Genomic DNA, 21,233 nt, shown 5'->3' with positions numbered 1-21,233 from the left:
TCTGGCAGCGGGCCCCCTCCTCCAGCTCCAGCTCTTCTCTCTGCCCCCGGTTTTTGCATTTTAAATTCAGGACAGAATGTGATCTCTTGCAGCTCTTTGCTTTATCCCGTTGCTATTTAAATTACAAATCGGCCCCATCTCCCTGTCACTCTTTGGTTATTTTTAGCTTCTGGTAAATAGCAGCAGGGAGAGTTGGATCAGGTGCCCCTCCCTCGAGGAGCTTGGTACCCACAGTCCCATGCCCACAGCAGGGGGCACCCTCCCCTGCCAGCTGGCACCCCCAGTCGCTTCCCCCCAGCCCCTCCGTGGGGGTGGAGGGGGCAGGGGGAGGATTGCAGCCTGGGACGTGCACAGAGGCTCAGCCCTTGCTCTTACCCTTTGTTAAACTCTGCCACTCCCAGGTCTCATCAGCCATCCATCACTCAGGGCGAACCTCGTTCAGGGGCCTTTCTGAACCTCTCCCCGGCCCCAACACACAAGAAGGTCCAGCTATAGAGGGCAGAAGATCTAACTTGTGTCTCACCCACACTACAAGTCAGGAACTTTACATCTCTTATCTTCTTTCATCTTGCCAGCCACCCTCTTGTACAGGTATTATTGTTCCCATTTTCCATAGAGGAAATGGGGTCAGAGGTGAAAGTGATTTACCCAGCTAGCAAGGGGCAGAGCTGGAATTCGAACCCAGGTTTCTCTGACCCTGAAGACTGCATGCATGTGCATTGCACTGCCTCTCTCAGTGCAATGCATGTGCCACTTTGCCCAATGCCCATGTTAATTCCTAATGCCCACCATCAGCTGTCTTTCCCATGTGTTTGTCCTGTCCCATCTGCTGGATCGGGGGTTGGCAAACTATGGCCAAGGGCTTCATCTGGTCTGCTGCCTGATTTTGTATGGCTGTGAGCTAAGAATGGTCTTTACAATTTTAAATGGTTGGAAAAGAGCAAAAGAATATTTGTGACAGTAGAAATGATATGAAATTTAAAGTTCAGCGTCTATAAATAAAGTTTTACTGGAGTCCAGTCACGCTTACTGGTTTCCATATTGTCTGTGGAGGCTTTTGCACACGGTGACTGCAGAGCGAAGTGACAGAGACCATGTGACCTGTGAAGCTGGAAATATTTACTGTCTGGCCCTGGATGGAATCATACTTTTGTTGAGGGAAGAATGTTATCTCATGCTTCCATCTCATACAGTGTCTGGCCCAGGGTCAGAGCTGCAGACAGAGGTGCTGACCCTCCTTCAAGGTCTTTCTAGGGCCACAAAAGCACCCAGGACAGGGAAGCCCCCTACCAGCCACACCCCAGTGATCCAGCTCACACTTTACCCTTGCTCTCTCTCCTCCAGCTTCTCCGCAGGTGAAGTCAGTGGTTTCTGAACCTACTTGGCTGTCAAAATTACCTGGGGAGGTTTTTAAAAGTTGGCATGCCCAGGCCCAATCCCAGACTCTCTGTAACAGGATCTCCAGGAAGGGCTTTAGAAATGATTTTAAAAGAGATGCTCAGCTGATCTGATTTGGGAACCACTGGGCTTATCTCCAGAGGTTCAAGTTCTGCATCTTCTGACTGCTCCTTTCAGACCAAATCCAGTGTCCCTTGTACCCCTGGCTTCTCCCAGGCTGGAGGCCACCCTCCAATGGTCCCTTGAGCCCAACCCTGAGCATTTAGGACTTCCTTGAGTGTCTGGGAGTTTTCCTCAGGCCCAGATGCAGACACAAGATGTCCTCCCACTTCCCTCTCCCTATGAGTTTCCACTGGCAGAGACCTGCCATCTCTCCATCCCACTAAAACAGCTGCCAGGGCTGCTTCCAGCCCACACCAGAGCTGTGGGGTAAAGGGAACCTATTTCCCAGAAACCTCCACGTCCCTAAAAGCTCCTACTGTGCTGCTGAAAATCCCCATCCTCACTTATGTCAGAGGCAGCCAGGCCTCAATCCTGCTTCTGCTGCCACCCCTCGCCCTCGGATTTTTTTGCCCCCGCATTTCTGTCTAAAAGCCTTTTCTCTCTGTGAATGGCTTTCAACTGCTTTTCTTAGCAACTCCTCACAGCGGGGTGGGAGGTCTAGTTGCAAGCCAGAGCTGCGTGGAACTGTGGCAGGCAGAGGATGTGGGAAGGGCCACCGTGGGCCTGGCTCTTGCCAGCCCCCAGCGGCTTGTATGAGGAAGAGCAGCATTGGTCACAAGGCTGTTTAGGATGGCAGCCACAGGGGAGGGCTGAGTCATTCCACTGGGGTCCCCTGGGCAGCCCAGGGCTCTGTCTCTTTCCCAGGGCTTCCTCTCCCCTCTACCCAGGGTGCTCTTCTTGACCTGACGCTCTGTCCTGCTCTGGTCCTAAGATGGGGCTTCTGGCCTAACCGCAAGGTATGAGGAGGTGCCTCACTTGATCTGTCCAGGGGTGACAGCTGGCATCCGCCCTGGTGCTTCTTCTGCAGCCCTCACACAGGTGACCCGGAGGTCTCCTGATCTTTTCACAGTCAGAGAGGAGCCACAGCTTGGTGACCCTGCATCCTTAGTGACTAGAGGCCTCAAGTTTGGGCTGTGGAGGGGCCTCCATTCAGGAACCACCCTGGGGGAACCCCAGCCCTTGTGGCTATCTCTGAGTGTGCGTGTGTGTGAGTGTGCATGTGTGTGCGCACACAGCATCCTCGATCTCAGCCTTTTGATTATTCTCTGCCCCCATCCCTCTGAGCCTCTACCCCACTCTGGCACTCTGGCTTCCTTTTCAGCTCCAGGTGCTCTTTGTTCCTGACCTTGGGTCACCCTCTTATGTCATAGGTGAAGAACTGAGGCCCAGAGAGAAAGAGAGATTGTCTAGCTCAAGGACACACAAGTCACTGGCAGAGTGAGAATACAAGCCAGGCCTCCCGACTCCCAGACTAATATTACTTTTATTCTATGCCCCATCACCCATCAGTCTCTTTGTACTCTCTCCTCCCCCAGGGGACTTTCAGGGGCCCTTCTCTCTGCAGCTAGGGGACGGACGACGCCCTTCTCTCAGCACGGTGTTCTAGAAGAACTCAGTAATGTAGCTCAGTGTACTCCCGATTCCTCATAGGCCCCAGACAGTGAAGGTAGGGCCCATGGGAACGTAACTTCCTGCCCGTTTATTCCGAGCATCTCACTTCATGATGGTGGAAAAGTCCCCTCCTGTTCTCTCTCATCTTCCCCCAAGTGATGGAGGCCCGATGGTCTCATAGCCATTAAAAATACTGGGGTCCTTCAAGCTCCCAGGACTGGTCAGTTTTATGAAACACCCTCCCAGAAGCCCCACGTAGCAGGGCAGCCTCAGACACATCCCAAGTCCCCGGGTTGTAAACAGGAAATTTGTCCTCTCTAAACAGGCCGATGGTTTCAAGGACTACAGACACCTCGTTGTCCCTGCTGGACCCTCCAAAGGCCCCTCTGAGCCAGGGGCTTTAGAGGGGCAGCAAGTCCTGGTTGAGGCTGTGGTCTGGGAGAGGAAGAGGATGGCGAGGGCCGCCCCTGTCCTGCCTCCACCACCCTCCTCAGATCCCTCCTCTGTGTAACGTACGCACCCTTACTGAGGGGCAGTCCTCCCCCACCCCATCCCAAATCATAAAAGTGGTCTCTGGGGCCCGCTCCAGCTGATTCCTCTGGGCATAGGTGGTGGGACCTGGGAGGCCGGGAATCTTTCACAGGCAGAAGACGTTTAAGAAGATTCGGGTGGGAGTGCAAGTTTCAGTCTGCCACTGGGATGCCGGTGAAGGTCTGCTTGGGCAGAGGGGTCCAGGAGGGGATTCCTTCCCCTTCTCTAGGCAGCAGGGTCTCAGCCATGGTGGCAGCGAGCATCATTTCGGTCACTTCCACAGGCCAGTGCCTAGCACAGGGTCAGCCTACAGGAAAGCTCAAGTAAGGCCTATTGAATGAGTAGGGGGTCCCTCTTTCCCCTAGAAGAAGAGCCAGGAGCATCTCCTGGCTCTCCCCAGCAGATAGAGGTTCGTAGGATCATGTCTTGGTTATTTTTCCCCTCAGCGCCCAGTACCATACCTGGCACACAGCGGGCATCAGTAATTTCACGTTGAATGAACAGGGCTTTCACTGTTCATTAGAGAAGGGGTCCCAGAAGCTCCCCCTTGGACACAGAAGGCAGAGACCCCTTGGTAGTCATTTCTGAAAACCCAGGGCCTAGAGCAGTGTCAGGCAAGCCGCAGGCGCTCAATGACTGCTGACTGAAAAGGGGAGTGGTCCCAAGCGCTGGGCTCCCCTCTACCCGCATTCTTACCTGTAAGACACCTGCTTTCGTAGGTGCATCTGGCGGAACCGCTCCTCCACCGGGGGTCCAGCGGCCATGCCCCGTGGCGCCTCGAGCCACTGCTGCTGCGAGACCTCGGCCTCCGCCCCCCGCCGGCAGCGTCGCCGCACCACCTCTTCCTCGGCTGCGCGGCAGCCTCCGCCAGCCCCGTCCCCGCGGGGCCCTCCGCCGCCCGGCCCCTCGGCCATCCTCAGGCCGCCCTCTTCCCGCGGCTCCTGCGGCCTTTCGGGGTTCCCTGCTCAAGTTCAGTCTCCCTTCTTCCTGGGCCCGGGAACGCGAGGCGGAGAGGGAGGTCAGCGCCGGGTCCCGCACGCCCCTCCCGACGCCGGGGCTCAGACGACGGGAGCGGCAGCTGCTGGACACTGCGCCTCGGAAAGGCCGGCGGGGATCTTCCCGGGCCCCTCGGGAGGGGGTCTTGGTGGGTGTCGGGGTGCTGCGTGATGAGCGCTGGGGCGGCCCCCGGACGGCTGGAGCCGCAGCCTGAGCGGAGCCAGAGCCCGGGCGATGAGCGCGCGCCTGCAGCCACCGCCGCTGACGCGCACCGGAGTGTCACCTTAGAGACACCCGCCAGCCCGCGGGGTCCGGTGCGGAGGGCGCCGCCCGGCCCAGCCAGCCCGGCTCGAGCACTGGAGGAGCGAGCCCGGCCCAGCCGGCGGCGGGCACGAACCCAGCCCTGGGCGCCCGCCAAAGCCCACCCCTGCGCCCCCTCCCCTGTACCCTGCAGCTTGGCAGCGGCCAATCACCGCCCCGCCCGTCGCTCAGCGGCTGTGATATACCCACCTTGTCCCGCGCTTTCCGGCTTCGGCATTCGCCGCTGCGGCGGGCAGGTGGGGTGGCGGGGGCGGTGACACGAGCTGGCTTTAACCCCGTCGGCGCCACGGGACTTTACAAACCCAGTTCGATTTGGGGAAGGGGCACAGGAAGGAGAACATACTCTTGGACGCCTGGAATGTGGGGATGGACCCGATTGCCGGTAACACTGCCTCTAGGCCTAGAGCTCTTCTCAACCCATCCGGGAGAGGGACCCAGCTCGGGGTGGGTGTGGGATGGAGAGCTTCCCGACCCTGGAGCCTGGCAGCCTCCTCAAGGCCCAGCTGCCTCTTGTGACCTGCCCCCTGAGGCTCCTGGGCCAGGGTCTCCCAGAAGTTTGAATCAGCCTCCTGGGTCGGGAGAGGGGGGACCCAACTACGAAAGGAAAGACTAGAGGTCTCCTTGGGGTCTTCTTCCCCCTGGAAATCCCATGGTTCCTCCTTGCATCATCTCCTCTTGTCATTGGGGTGTTCTTCACCTGAGCCTTACATCTGGATGATGGTGGGACCCTGGTTAGCTTCTCAGGTCTAATGCCTCCTATCTACTACCCCAGACTCATCTTTCTGAAGTCAACCTTTGACCGCAGCATTTACTCTCCCTCTGTAGTATTTAGTGGTTCCCCCTTGCCTATACTTCAGCCTAGCATTTGAGGCCTGCCTTGATCTTCCCACATCCTATCCTCCAATTCCATCCATTTCCTTCCACTCATCTGTGTTCCTTATTCTGGGAATTGGCATCAGGGCTGTACAGCATTGTTCATCTGAAATCTCCTTCTGTTGCTGTACTTCAAATTCTGAGGATCCACTAAAATGCCTCCTCTTCCAGGAAGTCTCCATGGATGGCTCCAGCTGAAAGGCACTCTTCTTCCTCCCAGATCCCATTGCCCTCTGCACCCAGTGTCTAGTCTAGTCTGTCTTATCTTTTCCCACTGACTGTGAGCCCAGGAAGGTGGGAAGGACCAGATTCTCAGAGGTAGAGAATGGATTACAGAGCGGGGAGAGCTGTACTGCTCAAGGCTCCTCCAACTCTCGCCAGCCCTACAGTGGCTGTCCTGCTCTGTGCTTTTGCTCACATTGTTCCCATTGCCTGGAATATGTGCCCTTCTCTGAAATCCTGTCTATCCATCAAGGCCATTCTCAGGTGCCACATCTCCCATGAACCCTTCCTGGCACTCCACTACAGATGCTGTCTCCCTCCTTCAGCCCCATAACTATTTCCTGGGCCCCTCTCTGGGCATTCCCCTTCACCCTCTAACAATAATTAACATCTCATTTGATTCTTACCACAAGCCTGGGTGGTAGGTATTATCACTTCCTCCATGTTACAGATGAGGACGCTGAGATGTCATTCAAGTGCTTTATTTGCTCAAGATAGCTCAGGTGAGGTGAGTGAGTGGTGAGCCAGGATTTAAATCTAGGTATTTTGGCCCCAGAACTCATGCCCTCTTCCACTCTCCCGTGCTGCCTGCCACACAGTAACAGCCTCACATTTGCCCGTTTCCCTCATCTGTAAACTCCCAAAAGGCGGATGCCCCAGCTCTGCCTCCACCCTCTCTCCTGGTCCAGCAATCCCATCTTGGATGAATGGTATAAATGGAATTGCATTAAACAGCTTGGCCACAGGGGAGCTTCCTCCCTAAAGCCAAGTTCTAAAGAAGCCCTGTTGCTGAAGAGGGTGGGCTGGGGCACTTGGGAGTTCCTCCTTCCCCACATCTTCGCCCCTGAGATTGCCTTTAGGATTGCTAATTTTCCAAACACCCAGGCCGCCTATACCAAGAATTATGGTAATTCTAGCTGGATTTGACATTCCCTCACAGCTGCTTAGCTGCTGGGTTGCCTGTTGGTTTCTTGTTCAGCTCTTTCCTTCGAAGCTCTCCCTGCTCAGTCCTTTTTAAAGTGAAGCTTCTCCACTCTGTCCTCACACCTTCCCCACTTAGGACCAGCTGCTGACCGCATTATTTTTTAGCTGTGGCTCTGCCCTCTTCCCGAGAATCCAAGGGAAAAATGAAAGCCCCCCTCGCTCCCACCCCGACCCGCTTGACCACCTTCTGCAGCCTCTCCCAGCTGCAACTCTCTTCATGGAACGACTGCAGCCATCGTCTCTGTGCTCAGAAAACAATAGCTAATGCCTTTTGAGTGTTTACTGCATAACTGACCTTGTGCTAAGGTCTTCATGTGCAAGCTTTCGTTTACCTCTCACAGCAACTTTAGGAGGGTGGGTACTGTTCTTCAGTTGAGGGTGCTGAGGCTTCGAGAGGTTTGGTAATTTGCCAAGGTCGCATACAAAAGTGCAGCATGGACATCAGACCCATGCTCTTAACTGTCACCCCGATGACAGAGAGACTCGGGCTCCTTTGGAGGTGAATTCCCAGCCTGTCTCCTCCATCCCAATGCCCCAAGGGGCACCTGTTACCCACATCAGATAGGTGCCCCATTTGGCCAGGGTGGTCCACCCTCTGGAATTGGAGCCTGGCCCTGGCCCATCCCAGCTCCAGGCATCGCCCACAGCTGCTCTCCCTGCTGCTAGAGCTTTGGTTTCCAGGTGTAACAAAGGGTTTGTTGTGGCAACCTGAGTAGGATGACTGGCCCCGTGAAAGCCATCACACGTGTCTGCGGCAAGGCCAGCTGCCAGGGCTGACAGTAGAGTGCAGAGCTGCAGCTCCATCACTGGGGCCATACTGGGGATGTGCCCCCTTAGCAGCAGTGACACAGCGCTGAGGAGGCGGGATGTCAACAGGTGGCTTGTGTGAGGGGATTAACCCTGCCTCCTAACATGGGTGGGGAAGACTGCCTGGGATGGACAGGCATAGGGTGGTGACCGCAGATGACCATGCTTTGACCAACTTGCCAAACCCTGGGCTCCAGGACGCCCCACTGTGCTTGGATCTTGTGCAAGGATAAGAAGCTCGGCTGTGGGGAAGGAGGGAGGAAGCTGTGCTGGGATGAGAACTGGAGAGCCGGAGGGGCAACATAAGCTCTGAAGCCAAACAGACCTGTCTTCAAGTACCCACTTTGCCACTTACTAGATGTATGACCTTGGTCAAGTCATTTCACCTCTCTGAACCCCATGTTGTTCATCTATAAAAATACTCACCCTTTAGGATTATTTTGATTCCTAATTGGACATGTAAAATTCTCAGTCCAATGCTTGGCGGATGGTCGCAAATCAATAATGGGAGGATGCTAGATTTCAAGCCCTTTGCTATCAGGAGCTGGGTCTTGTTTGTGCTCCAAGGTCAGCATGGTGCCATGTACCTAAGGGATACTCCGTAAATATTTGGTTTTTAAAAATTTTTAATTTTGGGCTGTGTTGGATTTTCGTTGCTGCGTGCCGGCTTTCTCTAGTTGTGGCGAGTAGGGGCTACTCTTCGTTGTGGTGCATGGGCTTATCATTGCGGTGGCTTTTCTTGTTGCACGAGCTCTAGGCATGTGGGCTTCAGTAGTTGCGGCACATAGGCTTAGTATTTGTGGTACCCGGGCTTCAGTAGTTGTGGCTCATAGGCTCTAGAGAGCAGGCTCAGTAGTTGTGGCACATGGGCTTAGCTGCTCTGCGGCATGTGGGATCTTCCGGGACCAGGGGTCGAACCCGTGTCCCCCGTATTGACAGGCAGATTCTTAACCACTGTGCCACCAGGGAAGTCCCAGTAAATATCTGTTGAAGGATGAGGCTTTGTCTCCTACTCCTCTGAGTGACTATTTCAAACTCTCCCCCTTCTCCCCAGTGCAGCTCCCATGCCCACCGTCCCCATTGCCCATCCCCAAACTTCACAGCCTTATGGGGGCTCCCTCAGTTTCCTGTCTCTCCATGTTCTGCACTCACAGCGTGCCCTCCATTTCTGTCTAGGCTTCTCCAGTCCTAAGCGGATCTCTTTGGACTTCCCTGCTGGTCCAGTGGTAAAGAATCTGCCTTGTGATGCAGGGGATGCGGGTTTGATCCCTGGTCAGGGAACTAAGATCCCACATGCTGCGGGACAACAAAGCCTGCACGCCACAACTACTGAGCTCCCGCGCCTCAACTGGAGCCCACGTGCTGCAAACTACAGAGCCCACGCACTCTGGAGCCTGAGCGCCACACCTACAAAGCCCACGCACCCTGGAGCCCGCGCACACCACAGCTAGAGAAGAGAAAATCCGCATGCGGCAACTAGAGAGAAGACTACATGCTGCAACGAAAGATCCTGCATGCCTCAACGAAGATCCCATGTGCCGCAACTAAGACCGGACTCAGCCATAAATACATAAATAAAATAAATTTAAAAATAAATCAATCTTTAAAAAAGGAATAAAGTATTTCTTTTAAAAAAAAAAGTGGATCCTTCCACCTTCTCCCTGAATCCTTTCCTCTCCCCCACCCACCCCCATCATCCATCATCTTCCCTCTCTATTGGGTCTTTGTCTTCTAGAAATAACCATGGTCAACTCTCCTCCATCTAAAAGAGCAGCCCCAAACTGCTCTTGATCTCTCCTACATCCCCCCTCTAGTTGCCACCCTCTGTGACAAGTGTTCACTACATTCCCCGTCTACCCCAGTCTTCACATCCGACCCACCTGTCCTCACTTCCACCCGGGTCTCACTTCTGCCCCAGTTCTTCCCTACACAGCTCCAGCCACGGTCACTGGTGACCTCCTCATTATCAAAGCAAATAGACACGTTGTCTTCTCATCTTTTCCAGCCTCTCAGATAGCATCTGACACTTGTGAGCACCGTTCCTAGAAGCTCTCTCCATCAGTTTCTGGGGCACTCACCTCTCCTGGTTTTTCTCCCCTCTCCGACCATTCCTTTTCAGCCTTCTTGTTCACTCCTCTTCCTCCACTGTCTCTTAATGTCCAACTTCCCTGGAGTCCTTCCCTAAATCTCTCTTCACTTTGTGTAGACCCAAGACTTTTTTTTTTTTTGCAGTACGCGGGCCTCTCACTGTTGTGACCTCTCCTGTTGCGGAGCACAGGCTCCGGACGCGCAGGCTCAGCGGCCATGGCTTACCGGCCCAGCTGCTCTGCGGCATGTGGGATCCTCCCGGACCGGGGCACGAACCCATGTCCCCTGCATCGGCAGGTGGACTCTCAACCACTGCACCACCAGGGAAGCCCCCAGACCCAAGACTTTAACATACCACTTGGATGCTGACAATTTTCTAATCTGCCTGAGATCCCTTTCTGGCAAGCCCTAGACTTGCATGCTAATGTGAACATTCTACAGGCAGCTCAAATGCAAGATACGATAAAACGAATTCTTTTTCTCTCCAAACCTGCTCTTCCTCCTGCATTCCCTGTCTCAGCGAAAGGTCTCATCCACCACCACCGTGGCCTCCAAGTCAGACACCTAAATGTCATGCCGGGCTCCACCCTCCCTCTTGCACTCCACAGGCAATTTGATGTCAAAGCCTGTTGATAATTCCTTCTAATTATCTCCAGAATCTGTCTCATCTTCACTATACCCGCTGCAGAGCCCCAGGACAGGCAAATCTGATTATCTCATGCTCCGGCTTAACCATATTCAGCGGCTCTCTATCACCTTCAGGATAAAATGTTCTTTCTTTAGATCCCTGCAAGGGCCCTACTTTCTATCAGGGCCAGGATGAGGGTGAAGCAAGTTGGGGCTCCTAGGGTGCCAAATTTAAGGAGGTACTCACTCTCAGGGCTATACAAGTGCCTCCTTAAATTTTGCAGGCTAATCACCCCCCTTGCCTCAACCGGGTCCTGGCCCTGCTTTTCATGGCTCTGTGTCTGCACCTGACATTCTCTCCACCCCAAACACCCTAACCCCTTCTGTACCTCGCCAACTCCTACCCATCCTTTAAGACTCAGTCCAAGTTGCCCTCCCTGACCCACAGAATCTGAATTACATGACATTCTTCTGCATCTCCTTAGCATCCTGTACACCCCTCCATCACACTGGCTCTGATGACTGGTTTACTCCCCAGCCTCCTCCACAAGCCTGGGGGACCTTTGAAGGCAGTTTGTTGAATGACTAATAGAGAGAATGGATGAATCAATCAGGAAAGGGGGTGTGCTAAAAGTTATTGTTAATAATAATCATAGCTTTGGCCCAGAGCCCAGACTTTAATGGCCTTGCTGCAAAAGCCTGTGTGTTCTAGCAGTTAAAACTGATGCCCAGCAGCAGGCAATGAGGTCCCCATCAAGTGGTCAAGATGAGGCTGTGGGAGGAGGACAGAGGATGGGGCTTGAAGGCCAATTCTTTTTATTTTTTAAAGATTTTTTTTTGATGTGGACCATTTTTAAAGTGTTTATTGAATTTGTTACAATAATGTCTCTGTTTTATGTTTTGTTTTTTTGGCTGCAAGGCATGTGGGATCCTAGCTCCCCAACCAGGGATCGAACCCGCACCCCCGGCATTGGAAGGCAAAGTCTTAACCACTGGACTGCCAGGGAAGTCCCTTGAAGGCCAATTCTGAGGCTCCATAGTTCTGTCTGGTCTTGTCCATCTTTTCCTCTGGTGGGCGGCTGGCCCAGGCGCCATCCCACCACCAGGCCCCTTCTCCGAGTATGAAAGTATCATGCCTGCATGATAAAGTCCAAATGCCAGAGCAAGGCATTCAAGGCCCTTCTGGATCTGGGCCCTGATCACTATCCAGCCTCAGTTCTCAGCATCCTTGCCCTTTACTTTCTGGCTGTTCTGAACTATTGGAGGTTTTCTTGAAGTTTTCCTGCTCTCTCTCCCAACTTTGAGGCCTTAGCCCAGGCCGTTTCTTTCTGGAATGCCCCTTTCTCTCTCCTGCCTACTTCCAACAGTCCTTCGTGTCACCTCTTCCAGGAAGCCCTTACTGCTTGTCTGGGTGAGGCACCCTCCTCTGTGCTTATAATAGCACCCCTAGCTTGGCTCTTAGCTCACTGTATTGATACTGCCTCTAAATGCACAGCTAATCTTTCTCAGAGCCAGTGTACGTTGGGCCCTGTTCTAAACCCCTTATATGATTTACCTCATTGAATCCCTACAACAGCCTCATGTACTGAATCTTAGTTATATCCTCTTTTTATAAACGGAGAAGTGGAGGCTCAGAGAGGTTCAGGTTACGTAGTGTCTTAGCTTCCTACACGGCATAAGGAATTACTACAAACATGGCTTAAAACAACACATGTATGATCTCAGTGTCCATGGCTCAGATCTGGGTACAGCTCAGCTGGGTCCTGTGCTCAGGCTCTCACCAGGTGGCAGTCCAGGTGTTGGCTGGGCTGGGGTCTCATCTGGAGCTGAGGCCCTCTTCCAGGCTGTTCAGGTTGTTGGCAGAATCCGATGCCTTGCCACCATACCATGAGGCCTTCAGCGCCTAGAGGCCACCCTCTCCATGTGGTTCACAACAATATGGCTGTTTGCTTCTTCAAGGCCAGCAGGAGACTATCTCTTCAGGAAGGGCTCAGTCCCTCTTTTAATGGCTCTCACCTGATTAGGTCAGGCCCCCCACCCAGGATAACCTCCTTTTTAATTAACTCAGAATCAACTGATTTGGGACCTTACTTACACCTGCAAAATCCCTTTACTTTTTCCATGAAAGGTCACCTAATTCCGGGAGTGACATCCCCTCACATTCACAGGTCCCCTCCAGACCTTAGGGGAAGGGATGAAACAGGGTGTGTATGCCAGGGGGCAGCAACCTTGGAGTCATACTGGAATTCTGCCCATCGCACATAGCTAGCAAGTGGCAGCTCCAGTAGCCAAACACAGCTGTTCTTACTCTGAAGTCTGTGCTTTTAATCCAGCTGAAGCAAAGGATACAAGAACCAAGAAGTTGGCAGGTCTTAGGAGGACCAACCTGAGTACGGCGTGTACAGTGCCTGGTGCAGTGCCTGGCCACCCTAGGTGTTCGTTATCGCAGTTACCACTCCCTAAAGGCCATCTTGGTGGCTTATATGCCTTTCTGCTTCCATACTCAGCAATCGTAGGTACTTGGAAGAGCCTTGGGGTGGGGGAATTGCTGCAGAATTCTTTGACCATCTAGTTTGAACTCTCGCCTGGCTGGAAGAGGGAACTCAACGCAAATGCTTTCTCAAACCCCTCACCCCCAATCACCTCTGGTCAGAATATAAAATAAACTTACCCTTCTTACTCCTTCATCCTTCAGTCCCACCCCCCTGCCCCCAGCCCAACGATGAAGAAAGGCACAAAGTCAGGAATTGATGCTGCATCTTTTTTTTTTTTTTACTTATGCCTTCTTAAAGCATGTGCTGAGCTGTTGGGTGAAGCAGTTTGGCAATTAAAAAGGCCCAGCGCTTGGGCAGCGGCAGGAGGAGGCCAGGTGAGGGGTGGGGGGAACCCTCTTTCCTGGGCCAGGGAGCAGCAAAGCCCGCACTAACTTCATAAAATATAAAACAAGGGAGGGGTGCAGGTCGGAGGGAGACTTGTAAAATACAATATCTTAGGGATTGGCAATAATAAAAAATAAGGTTCATTATTTACAAACAATTTCTGTTCTTGGTCTCTGTACAGTGGGGGGAAGGGTGGGGGTGTGTGTCGGTCTGTTGACGTGTGTGTGTGTGTGTGTGTGTGTGTGTGTGGCTGTGTGTGTGTGTGGCTGTGTGTGTGTGTGTGTGTGGCGGGGCTGGGGCAGGGAGGCAGTGGTCCTGTTGGTCGTTATGAGAAAGGTAACCCAGTGAGTGGTTTATCTGAGAAGGACGGATGGCTGTGGAGAGGTGGTGAGAACAGAGCGGTTGGCCTAAGGGGACAGTCCAAATGTGTGGGGAGAGGAGAGGCCCCAGTCAACATCTGGGGCAAAGGTGGGCTGGGGGGAAGACGGACCCCAGGGGGCAGGGGTACTAGCCGGATCCGGGTTAGTGAGTAAGACAACCCCTCTTCTGAGTGCCAGAGGGTACGTCCTGTGTCCTTGGTCTTGGCACGGCCTAGGAGAGTTTGATGGTGGTGTTGGGGCCCAGATCCCTAGAGAGAGAAGAGAAGTCAGGGGTGACTCTGTCCAGGGACGACCCTCTCACCCCTCTGCAAGCTGGATCTGGACACGGGAGGGACGGGGCCTTGGGAGGGTGTGGCTGAGGACATGGGGACCACGGGCAGGCAGAGGGCGGGGGGAGCCTGGGACCCCAGGAAGGGAAGGGGTCACCCACCCACCTCTCGTGGAACCACTCCTTAGGGTGGGAGAAGTCAGAACTGGTGCTGTTTCCACCGACGTCCTTGGGCCAGGCCTCACTCAGGTACTTGCTGGTCTCGTGGGTGCTGTCCAGGTGGTCATGCTGCAGGTGGTCCTGGGGTTGCTGCTCCGCCGGACCCCCGGGCTTGATCTCCCAGCCATCTGGGGGCTCCACGGGCAGCAGGGCGCTGTGGCCATCCTCCCATGAGCCTGGCCCCTCATCATAGAACAGGAGGCTTCGAGAGGGCACTGGAGAAGGAGCTCAGGGTGAGCCACGGTGCCAAGAGGCTCCCTCCCCATCCAGGCCACATTCAGGGCCTGGCGTTTAAGGACCTGGGCCCTGGAATCTTACGGGCCTGGATCTGAATCCCAGCTCTAGCAATTCTGAGCTGTGTGACTATAGGCAAGTCATGCCTTTGTTTTCACCTTTCTGAGCCTCAGTTTGCTCATCTGTAAAATAGGAATACGGGGGCTAACCTCCTGTTGATGTGAGGTTTAAATGAGATAATAGAGTGATTGAAACTGCACTCAGAGAAAGTTAGATCTTCCTAAGCAGAGGGTACTGGACTGGGGCATCTGAGACCTGGGTTCTGATCCTACTGTACCACTCACTTTCTGTGAAACCTTGAATTAATCCTTTTCCTGTTCTAGGCCCTAGTCTGCCCTTCAGGGACATGAAAAAAAAAAAAGAAAACACATTTTTTGGATATCTATCACGTGCCAGGCATTGTAGGCATCCTTTAACCTATATCAAATCATTAACAGAAACTCTTAGAATGAGATATTTTTAGCTCCATTCCACAGAACAGGAAATTGAGGCTCCAGGTTGCCAGGCACGCTGTCCCAGGCTAGTCTGCAGTGAAGGTGAGATGTAAACCCAGGTGTGCTTGACTCCAGGACCCACCACCGCCCTTCTCACTCTCAGGGCCCGGATCTCACAGTCTATGTGAGCGGAGCCCCTGGAGCTGTGCGGTGCACCAGCTCTGTAAGCCAGCCTGCTCCAGAGGTCATCTCCTCTTCGCCCTGCGGACACTGGGCCTGAAACTCACTGCGCTCACTCAGAGGGGCTCATTCATTCCCTCGCTCCTCTGGCTCCTCTGACTCTGGTTTTGTCCATCAACACTCCCTCCCTCTCCCCCTAACCCCAGCCCTCCCCCCCCCCGCCTCATTTCCATTCCTTCCTCTCCAAGGTTCCCTGTATCTCCCAACACACATAGGCCCCTCAGGCCTTGGGAAAATGGACACGTGGCTCTCAAGACCTTACATCCCTGCCACCCACCTCCCTTAGTAACTGTCCTGTTCTCTCCTTCTCAGGCTGCTCTGGTCCAGGGAGTGGTTTTCACTCCCCACCTCTGCTTCCTCTTCCCCTAACCCTCCCCACGCCGCTTCCTCCCCTCAAGGCCCTGCAGGCTTAGCTCATTCTCCCTGAAGTACCCCTCCTTCTTGAAACTCACCCCTCCCCAGCTTCTCTCTCTCTGACCTCCCATCTGTTTCCTCTTCCTCCTCCTGCCCTGCTGGATAACTCGCTCCTGGTGAATGATGAGGGACTGTCTGGAAGTGCCTCCGCAGGTCTATCTGGAGTATCCTCTGCTTCTGGGAGCCCGTACTATTCTTTGTTGCACCCTATACCAGTTCTCCCCTTGCCACTGTGTGTCGTATCTTTTCTCTCCTCTTGTGAGCTCATCAGAAAGGAAGCGATTGTGTTCATTTAGTAGGTGCCTGCTGTGTCCCAGGCACCGTGCTAATGGCCTTTGCGCACCATGTCATTTAGTCTTCACGACAAATGTGCTCAGGAAGTGTGGAACTTGTAACTCCCGTTTTCAAGATAAAGAAATTGAAATTTAGCGTGAACACACATGCCTGAGGTCACGCAGTTAGTGAGTGGCAGATATGACTGACTCTGAAGCTCTACGCTCTTAACAATCCTCACAGTCCCCTGTGGGATGGTAGCTATCTGAGCTCACACTACCACTACCCCGCCTCTGCCCATGACAGACATTACCAGTGGATCCTGGCACTCCTTCCTGTTGATCCTGAGTGGCGCCTCAGAGTCCTTCTTAACACAATGCTTCAGGCAGCCACCGCCATCTTACGGAAAATGTCCCTGGAGCTGAAACTGATTTCCTATCCCAGTTGTAAAATACTGATGGTGCTTAGCAGATGTCCCTACCAACTGGCACCATAATACATGGGGGCTAGGGTGGAAACATTCCCGTTATTCCCTAAACCTACCCCGCAAGCCACTCCTGGGTGGGCTGGGAATCCGGGGCTCTTCATTGTAGTCCTAATTCTATAACTAACATTGAACACATCATAGACCCTTTGGGGGCCTCAGTTTCCCCATCTGCAAAATGAGGAGGTAGAATGAGACGGCGCCAGCCCCAAACCTGGCTCCTCTCTTGTGTCTGGCTTCTGCTCAGAAGTTGGGGCTGGCGTGGGGGGAAGGCAGCCTGGCTCAGGGCACTCACTCTGACTGGCAGTGTAGACGCTGTCAGTGGCCATGGGGTCTTCCTTCACAGTCTGGGAGCCGGAGGAGAACTCAGGGAGGCAGGGCACGAGGGAGCCCAGCACCAGGACGAAGCACAGGGCTGCCACCTGGTAGTGGAGAGAGAGCGGAGGGGCTGCAACCCTGGCCACCCCTATCCTCCCCACGCCCCCGAGCCAATGGGGGCAAAAGGCTCAATATTTTTCCAGGAAAGCTGCTCCCAGAGGAGAAGGTAGAGGCTGTCGGGACATCTCAGCCCATTGTAGGGGGCCGCCCCAGGCAGTGCTAGAAAAGAGGGGGAATTGGCCAATGTGGTTATCACCTATGGGGTGGAGGAATCAGGAAGGGAAGGAAGGGGTAGGTGTGGGAGGAGGCTGAGATTGGGGCAAGGGAGGGGGACGTATCTTCACACCAGATTCCCAGCAGGATTCCCAGGAAGGTGGGCCAGCAGGAGGAGGTTAAGAGTCACAGAGCCCAAACTAACCCCTGCCTCTACTGGGGCTTTGCCACCTGAGAGCTTGAGGATCTCGGAGGGCCTGGGGAGTGATTAGCCAGGAGGCGACAGGCTGTACAGCTCCAGGAAATGTGGAAGAGGGGCTAGCAGAGGCCTGAGCCACAGCCTAGGCACTCACCCTCCATTCCAGAAAGAACCAGGTCCATACTTCCCCTCATCCCCCCAGCCCGTCACTCCACTCCCCTGGGCCTGAAGAAGCTGCCTCCTCACGGGACTTGCCCTGCCATCCTCTAGCTGAGTTCACGTGAGTCACTACACATCCACACTGTGTTAGAACTGGTCAGGGAAGGTCATGTTCTAGAAGGTTCCATGGACTTGGGGAAAAAGGCTGGGGTCTGCTGGACCCACTGCACCAGGTACTAGGATGGTTTACTCTGGTGACACCGCCCACAACATGGCCAGGTCCTTGAAGCTCTGCCCGCCCCCCACCCGTAGAAAGCCAGCCTGGGGAAGACCTGTCTTCCTGTGGCCCTGCGGTGAGGGAACAGCACCTACCATGAGGCAGGTCCCAGTCTGGGTGGCAGCCATCTTGTAAGGTCTGGAGATCTTGTTGGTGACCAGAGTCTGGAGTTTCTGCAGCTGCTGGAGCAGGGTCCTGAGGAGGGCACAGCGGTCACCCGGCAGGTTCTGACCCAGCAGGCATCTCTGCCTCAGGGAGCTCTCCCGGGGAGGAGCTGGGCAGCCTCCAGACATGGCTTCCACGCCAGGTGCCCGTTTCAGTCAAGACAGAAAAGGTCACCTCCCACGTGGCTCCTCTGTGGTGTGGCTGGGTCACCCTATGGAGGCTCAGGGGTGCCCCACGACGCGCTCCTGGCCAAAGGGGGGGGTTGGAGGAGAGCCTGGACCACCTCAGCTGAGGCCACTTTCTTTTTCTTACCCTGCACCAGCCACAGCTAAATTGACCCTCCCTCCTTTGTATCCACGGCACCTTGAGCTGACACGAAGGACACATCTGGCAGCTGCCTGGTATATGGTGAGGAGCAAGTGTCCAGGAAATGGTAGCTACCAGTTTTGTTAATTTTGTTGCTGTTTTTGCTTTTATCACAGCACCTGTAACACTTCGTTTATTTATGAATGTCTATGTCAGTCTCCTTCACTAACTATGGGCTCCCTGAGGGCAAGGACTGGGTCCCTCCCGGCGAGGAATCCTCTGGGTACCCACAGAGGGTGCCCAGCCCACCCTTGGTGAACAAATGTTTAATTCTCTCTTTCCTCCACCCAGCCGGTCGGTGGGGTTGCAGTTCCCAGAATGTACAGCAGGTGGCGAAACAGCTCCAAGGGCCTCGGCCTATTTGGGACTAGGGAGGAATCTGGGCCAGAGGAAGGGGGTGAGGGGTGAGGGCTCCCGCCCCCCATCCCTGAGTCAGGGAGGCATTCTCCAGGTCATTCAGGGGAGTGGCTGGATCCCGCTGGAGAAGCTGGGGGAGAAGGAAGGAAAGAAGGAAAAAGCCTTCTGTTGAGCACCTGCTACATACTAGCTGTTGTCTGTTATTTTAATTACTCCCAGCAAACAATTATTACTCTCACAAACCTACTGTGGGCTCATGGCTGGTCACTATCAAGAATTCAGAATAATAACAAGAAAAAACGAAGAAGAAAAGCTAACATGAATGGAACATTCTCAAATGCCAAGGACAGTGCTGGCCCTTTACTTGCTAGGTCTCATTGCATCGTCACATGAATCCTGGGAGATACTGCTTCTATCATCTCCATTTAGACAGAGAAACTGGGGCCCAGAGAGGTGTATGTAACAGTTTTTCCAGGGTCACAAAAATGGCACCCAGAGTTGTGACTTTACGTGGCTACTGCCTGCCAGGCCCTGTGCGGGTTCCATACTAATGTTTCTCAAGCTTCATTGTGCGTGTGAACCACCCAGGGGTATCGTTGAAATGCAGATTCTGATTCGGTAAGTCTGGGGAGAGTCCTGAGATTCTGCATTTCTTTCTTTTTTTTTTTTAAAGATTTTTTTGATGTGGACCAGTTTTAAAGTCTTTATTGAATTTGTTACAATATTGCTTCTGTTTTATGTTTTGGTTTTTTGGCCGCGAGGCATGTGGGATCTTAGCTCCTCGAACAGAGATCGAACCCACACCCCCTACATTGGGAGGTGAAATCTTAACCACTGGACCGCCAGGGATGTCCCCTGAAATTCTGCATTTCTAACAAGCCCCCACGTGATGTTAATGCTGCTGGTCTGAGAAACTCGCTTTGGGTGGCAAGCATGTACACCGGTAGGTTCTAACCTTAAGGTGCATCAGAATTACCTGGAGGGTTTATTAAAACACAGATCATTGAACCCTCCCCCTGGAGTTCCTATTCAATAGGCCTGGCATGAGGCCTGAGAATAAGCATTTCTAACAAGTTCCCAGGGGCTGCTGCTGTGCTGGTCTGTATCACCACATTTAAGCACCTTACCAGCCTTGTCTGGTATCTAGATGGGAAACTGAGGGTCCCAGGCTGCAGAGTCCCTGTTTCTGGGGTTCTGAACTCAGTGACCTCTCCTCTCTCCTGCCTCCCAGAGCTATGCCATAGCCAGGCACTGGCTGCAGGGGCCGGGGGGACGCAGGTGGCACCACCCACCTGTTGGCATTCTCCAGGGTCTCCACCTTCTTCCACAGTTCGTTGTTCTCGGATGTAAAGGTCTCCACCCTGTGGGGGCCAAGCAGGCACAGGCTCGGGGGCAGCCCCCAGACTCACTGCTGCCCCCTTAGCCCTGCCCACCAGCATCCTAGTCCCCATGCCCCCCCACCCCTGTGAGAGAGGGCTGGGGCGAGCAGGCCAGGCTGGGGAGTAGGGCCCAGGCCACCCAAGCCGCCCACCTGCCCAAGACCTCTTACTTCTTTTCTAGACACTCCACGTACTCCTTCTTCTTACGGCGGCTCTCCTGGGCCGAGATCTAGAGGGGGAAGCCCCCAAGCGGGAGTTACCACAGCACATATCTGCTTCCTGGGGCTCCCCAACTTAAGGGCTGGCATCACCAGGGGAGCAGAGCCCTCCCCCCGAACCAGGGAAGCCCCAGGGCAGGAGCAGGGCCTGGCTCACGCTTTACCTTGTTCTTGATTTTCCTCCGGACCCTCTTTAAGGCCTTCTCCTCAGCTTTGGTGAGGGGGAGTTTCGTGGGGATGGGGTAGCCCTCAGCAATCAGGGTGCGCTTTTCTTCCTCCGTCAGGAGCAGTGGCCCCGACGTCCCCTGTAATTTCTGTGGGAAGGGTGACACGATAGTTAGGAACCAGACAGCCCTGCATTCAAATTCCAGCTCTGCCATTTACTCTTCGCGTGACCTGGGCAAGGCACTCAACTCACTGAGCCTTGGTCTCCTCATCTGAAAAAGGGGCAGATCTGAATTAAATCCAATAACATGTATCAGGTGCTCAGGACGTTGCTGGGAGCCTGGCATGTTTGGCCCTCTGTATATTGCTGGGGGTGGAGTGGTCCGGAGATCCCATCCTGGAACCCACAGCCTCAAAGCTTATTTGTCCAGGGCCCCCTAAACAGCACCCACCTCAGACACCCACCACCTCTTGGGAGGTTCCATACCCATCCCAGTGGATTCTGGGCCTCCTGAACATTGTTCTCCAAACAGTGCCCTTTGGGGGCAGCCTGGGCCATCGCCCTGAAGGCGAGGAATGTCAAGTTCTAGTCCTGGCTCTGCAATAGTGTGGGTTCGGCAGGCCTCTTGGACTCTCTACCTGTTTCCTATTTACCCCAAGGCACGATTAAAAGATTGTCACTCCCATCTGCTGGGCAGGCACCTCTCTGAATTCTGATGGGGGTGGGGATCAGGCACTCAATTCCTTGACTCTAGGGTCAATCCACCCCCCAGCTGCTTACGTGAGGGGCAGTGAGGAGCGGGGAGGTGGAGATGGCTGTGGAGGAGCGGGCCATGGGCCGGATGGGGCTGGAGGGGGGCAGAGAGCGGGGACTCTGGGAGCCGTCACTGTCGCTGCCATGGCTGCTGGGGGGCGTCGGAGGCATCTGCACCAGGTCCTCTGGGGAGAGCAGGAGAAGCCAGGTTAGCAGGGTGGTGCCCCATCTCTGGTCGCACAATCGGAGTTCAGCAT

The 21,233-nt window shown here is 54.2% G+C and overlaps 2 protein-coding genes across 3 annotated transcripts in view; both read right to left on the bottom strand.

The window, feature by feature from the left end:
- Positions 1-4,457, bottom strand: part of DGKZ (diacylglycerol kinase zeta) — a 41,989-nt gene extending 37,532 nt beyond the window's left edge. The window contains exon 1 of the mRNA XM_065882005.1: positions 4,240-4,457. Coding sequence (XP_065738077.1) covers positions 4,240-4,457 — 218 coding nt within the window. The remainder of the gene's footprint in view (positions 1-4,239) is intronic.
- Positions 4,458-13,756: 9,299 nt separating this feature from the next.
- The window catches only part of CREB3L1 (cAMP responsive element binding protein 3 like 1), a 34,165-nt gene continuing 26,688 nt past the window's right edge, over positions 13,757-21,233 (bottom strand). Inside the window, exons 5-12 of one of the 2 annotated variants that reach the window (XM_065882244.1) lie at positions 21,004-21,161; positions 20,222-20,371; positions 20,010-20,068; positions 19,753-19,821; positions 17,668-17,767; positions 16,642-16,768; positions 14,155-14,422; positions 13,757-13,968 (exon numbers count right to left, since the gene is read on the bottom strand). In XM_065882244.1, the coding sequence (XP_065738316.1) occupies positions 13,932-13,968; positions 14,155-14,422; positions 16,642-16,768; positions 17,668-17,767; positions 19,753-19,821; positions 20,010-20,068; positions 20,222-20,371; positions 21,004-21,161 (968 nt within the window). In that variant the 3' untranslated portion in view covers positions 13,757-13,931. The remainder of the gene's footprint in view (positions 13,969-14,154; positions 14,423-16,641; positions 16,769-17,667; positions 17,768-19,752; positions 19,822-20,009; positions 20,069-20,221; positions 20,372-21,003; positions 21,162-21,233) is intronic. The other variant, XM_065882245.1, reaches the window with a different exon arrangement.

Source organism: Phocoena phocoena, chromosome 8, assembly GCF_963924675.1.
Source record: "Phocoena phocoena chromosome 8, mPhoPho1.1, whole genome shotgun sequence".
Classification (NCBI taxonomy): domain Eukaryota; kingdom Metazoa; phylum Chordata; class Mammalia; order Artiodactyla; family Phocoenidae; genus Phocoena; species Phocoena phocoena.
This window is presented reverse-complemented; position numbering and strand designations above follow the sequence as displayed.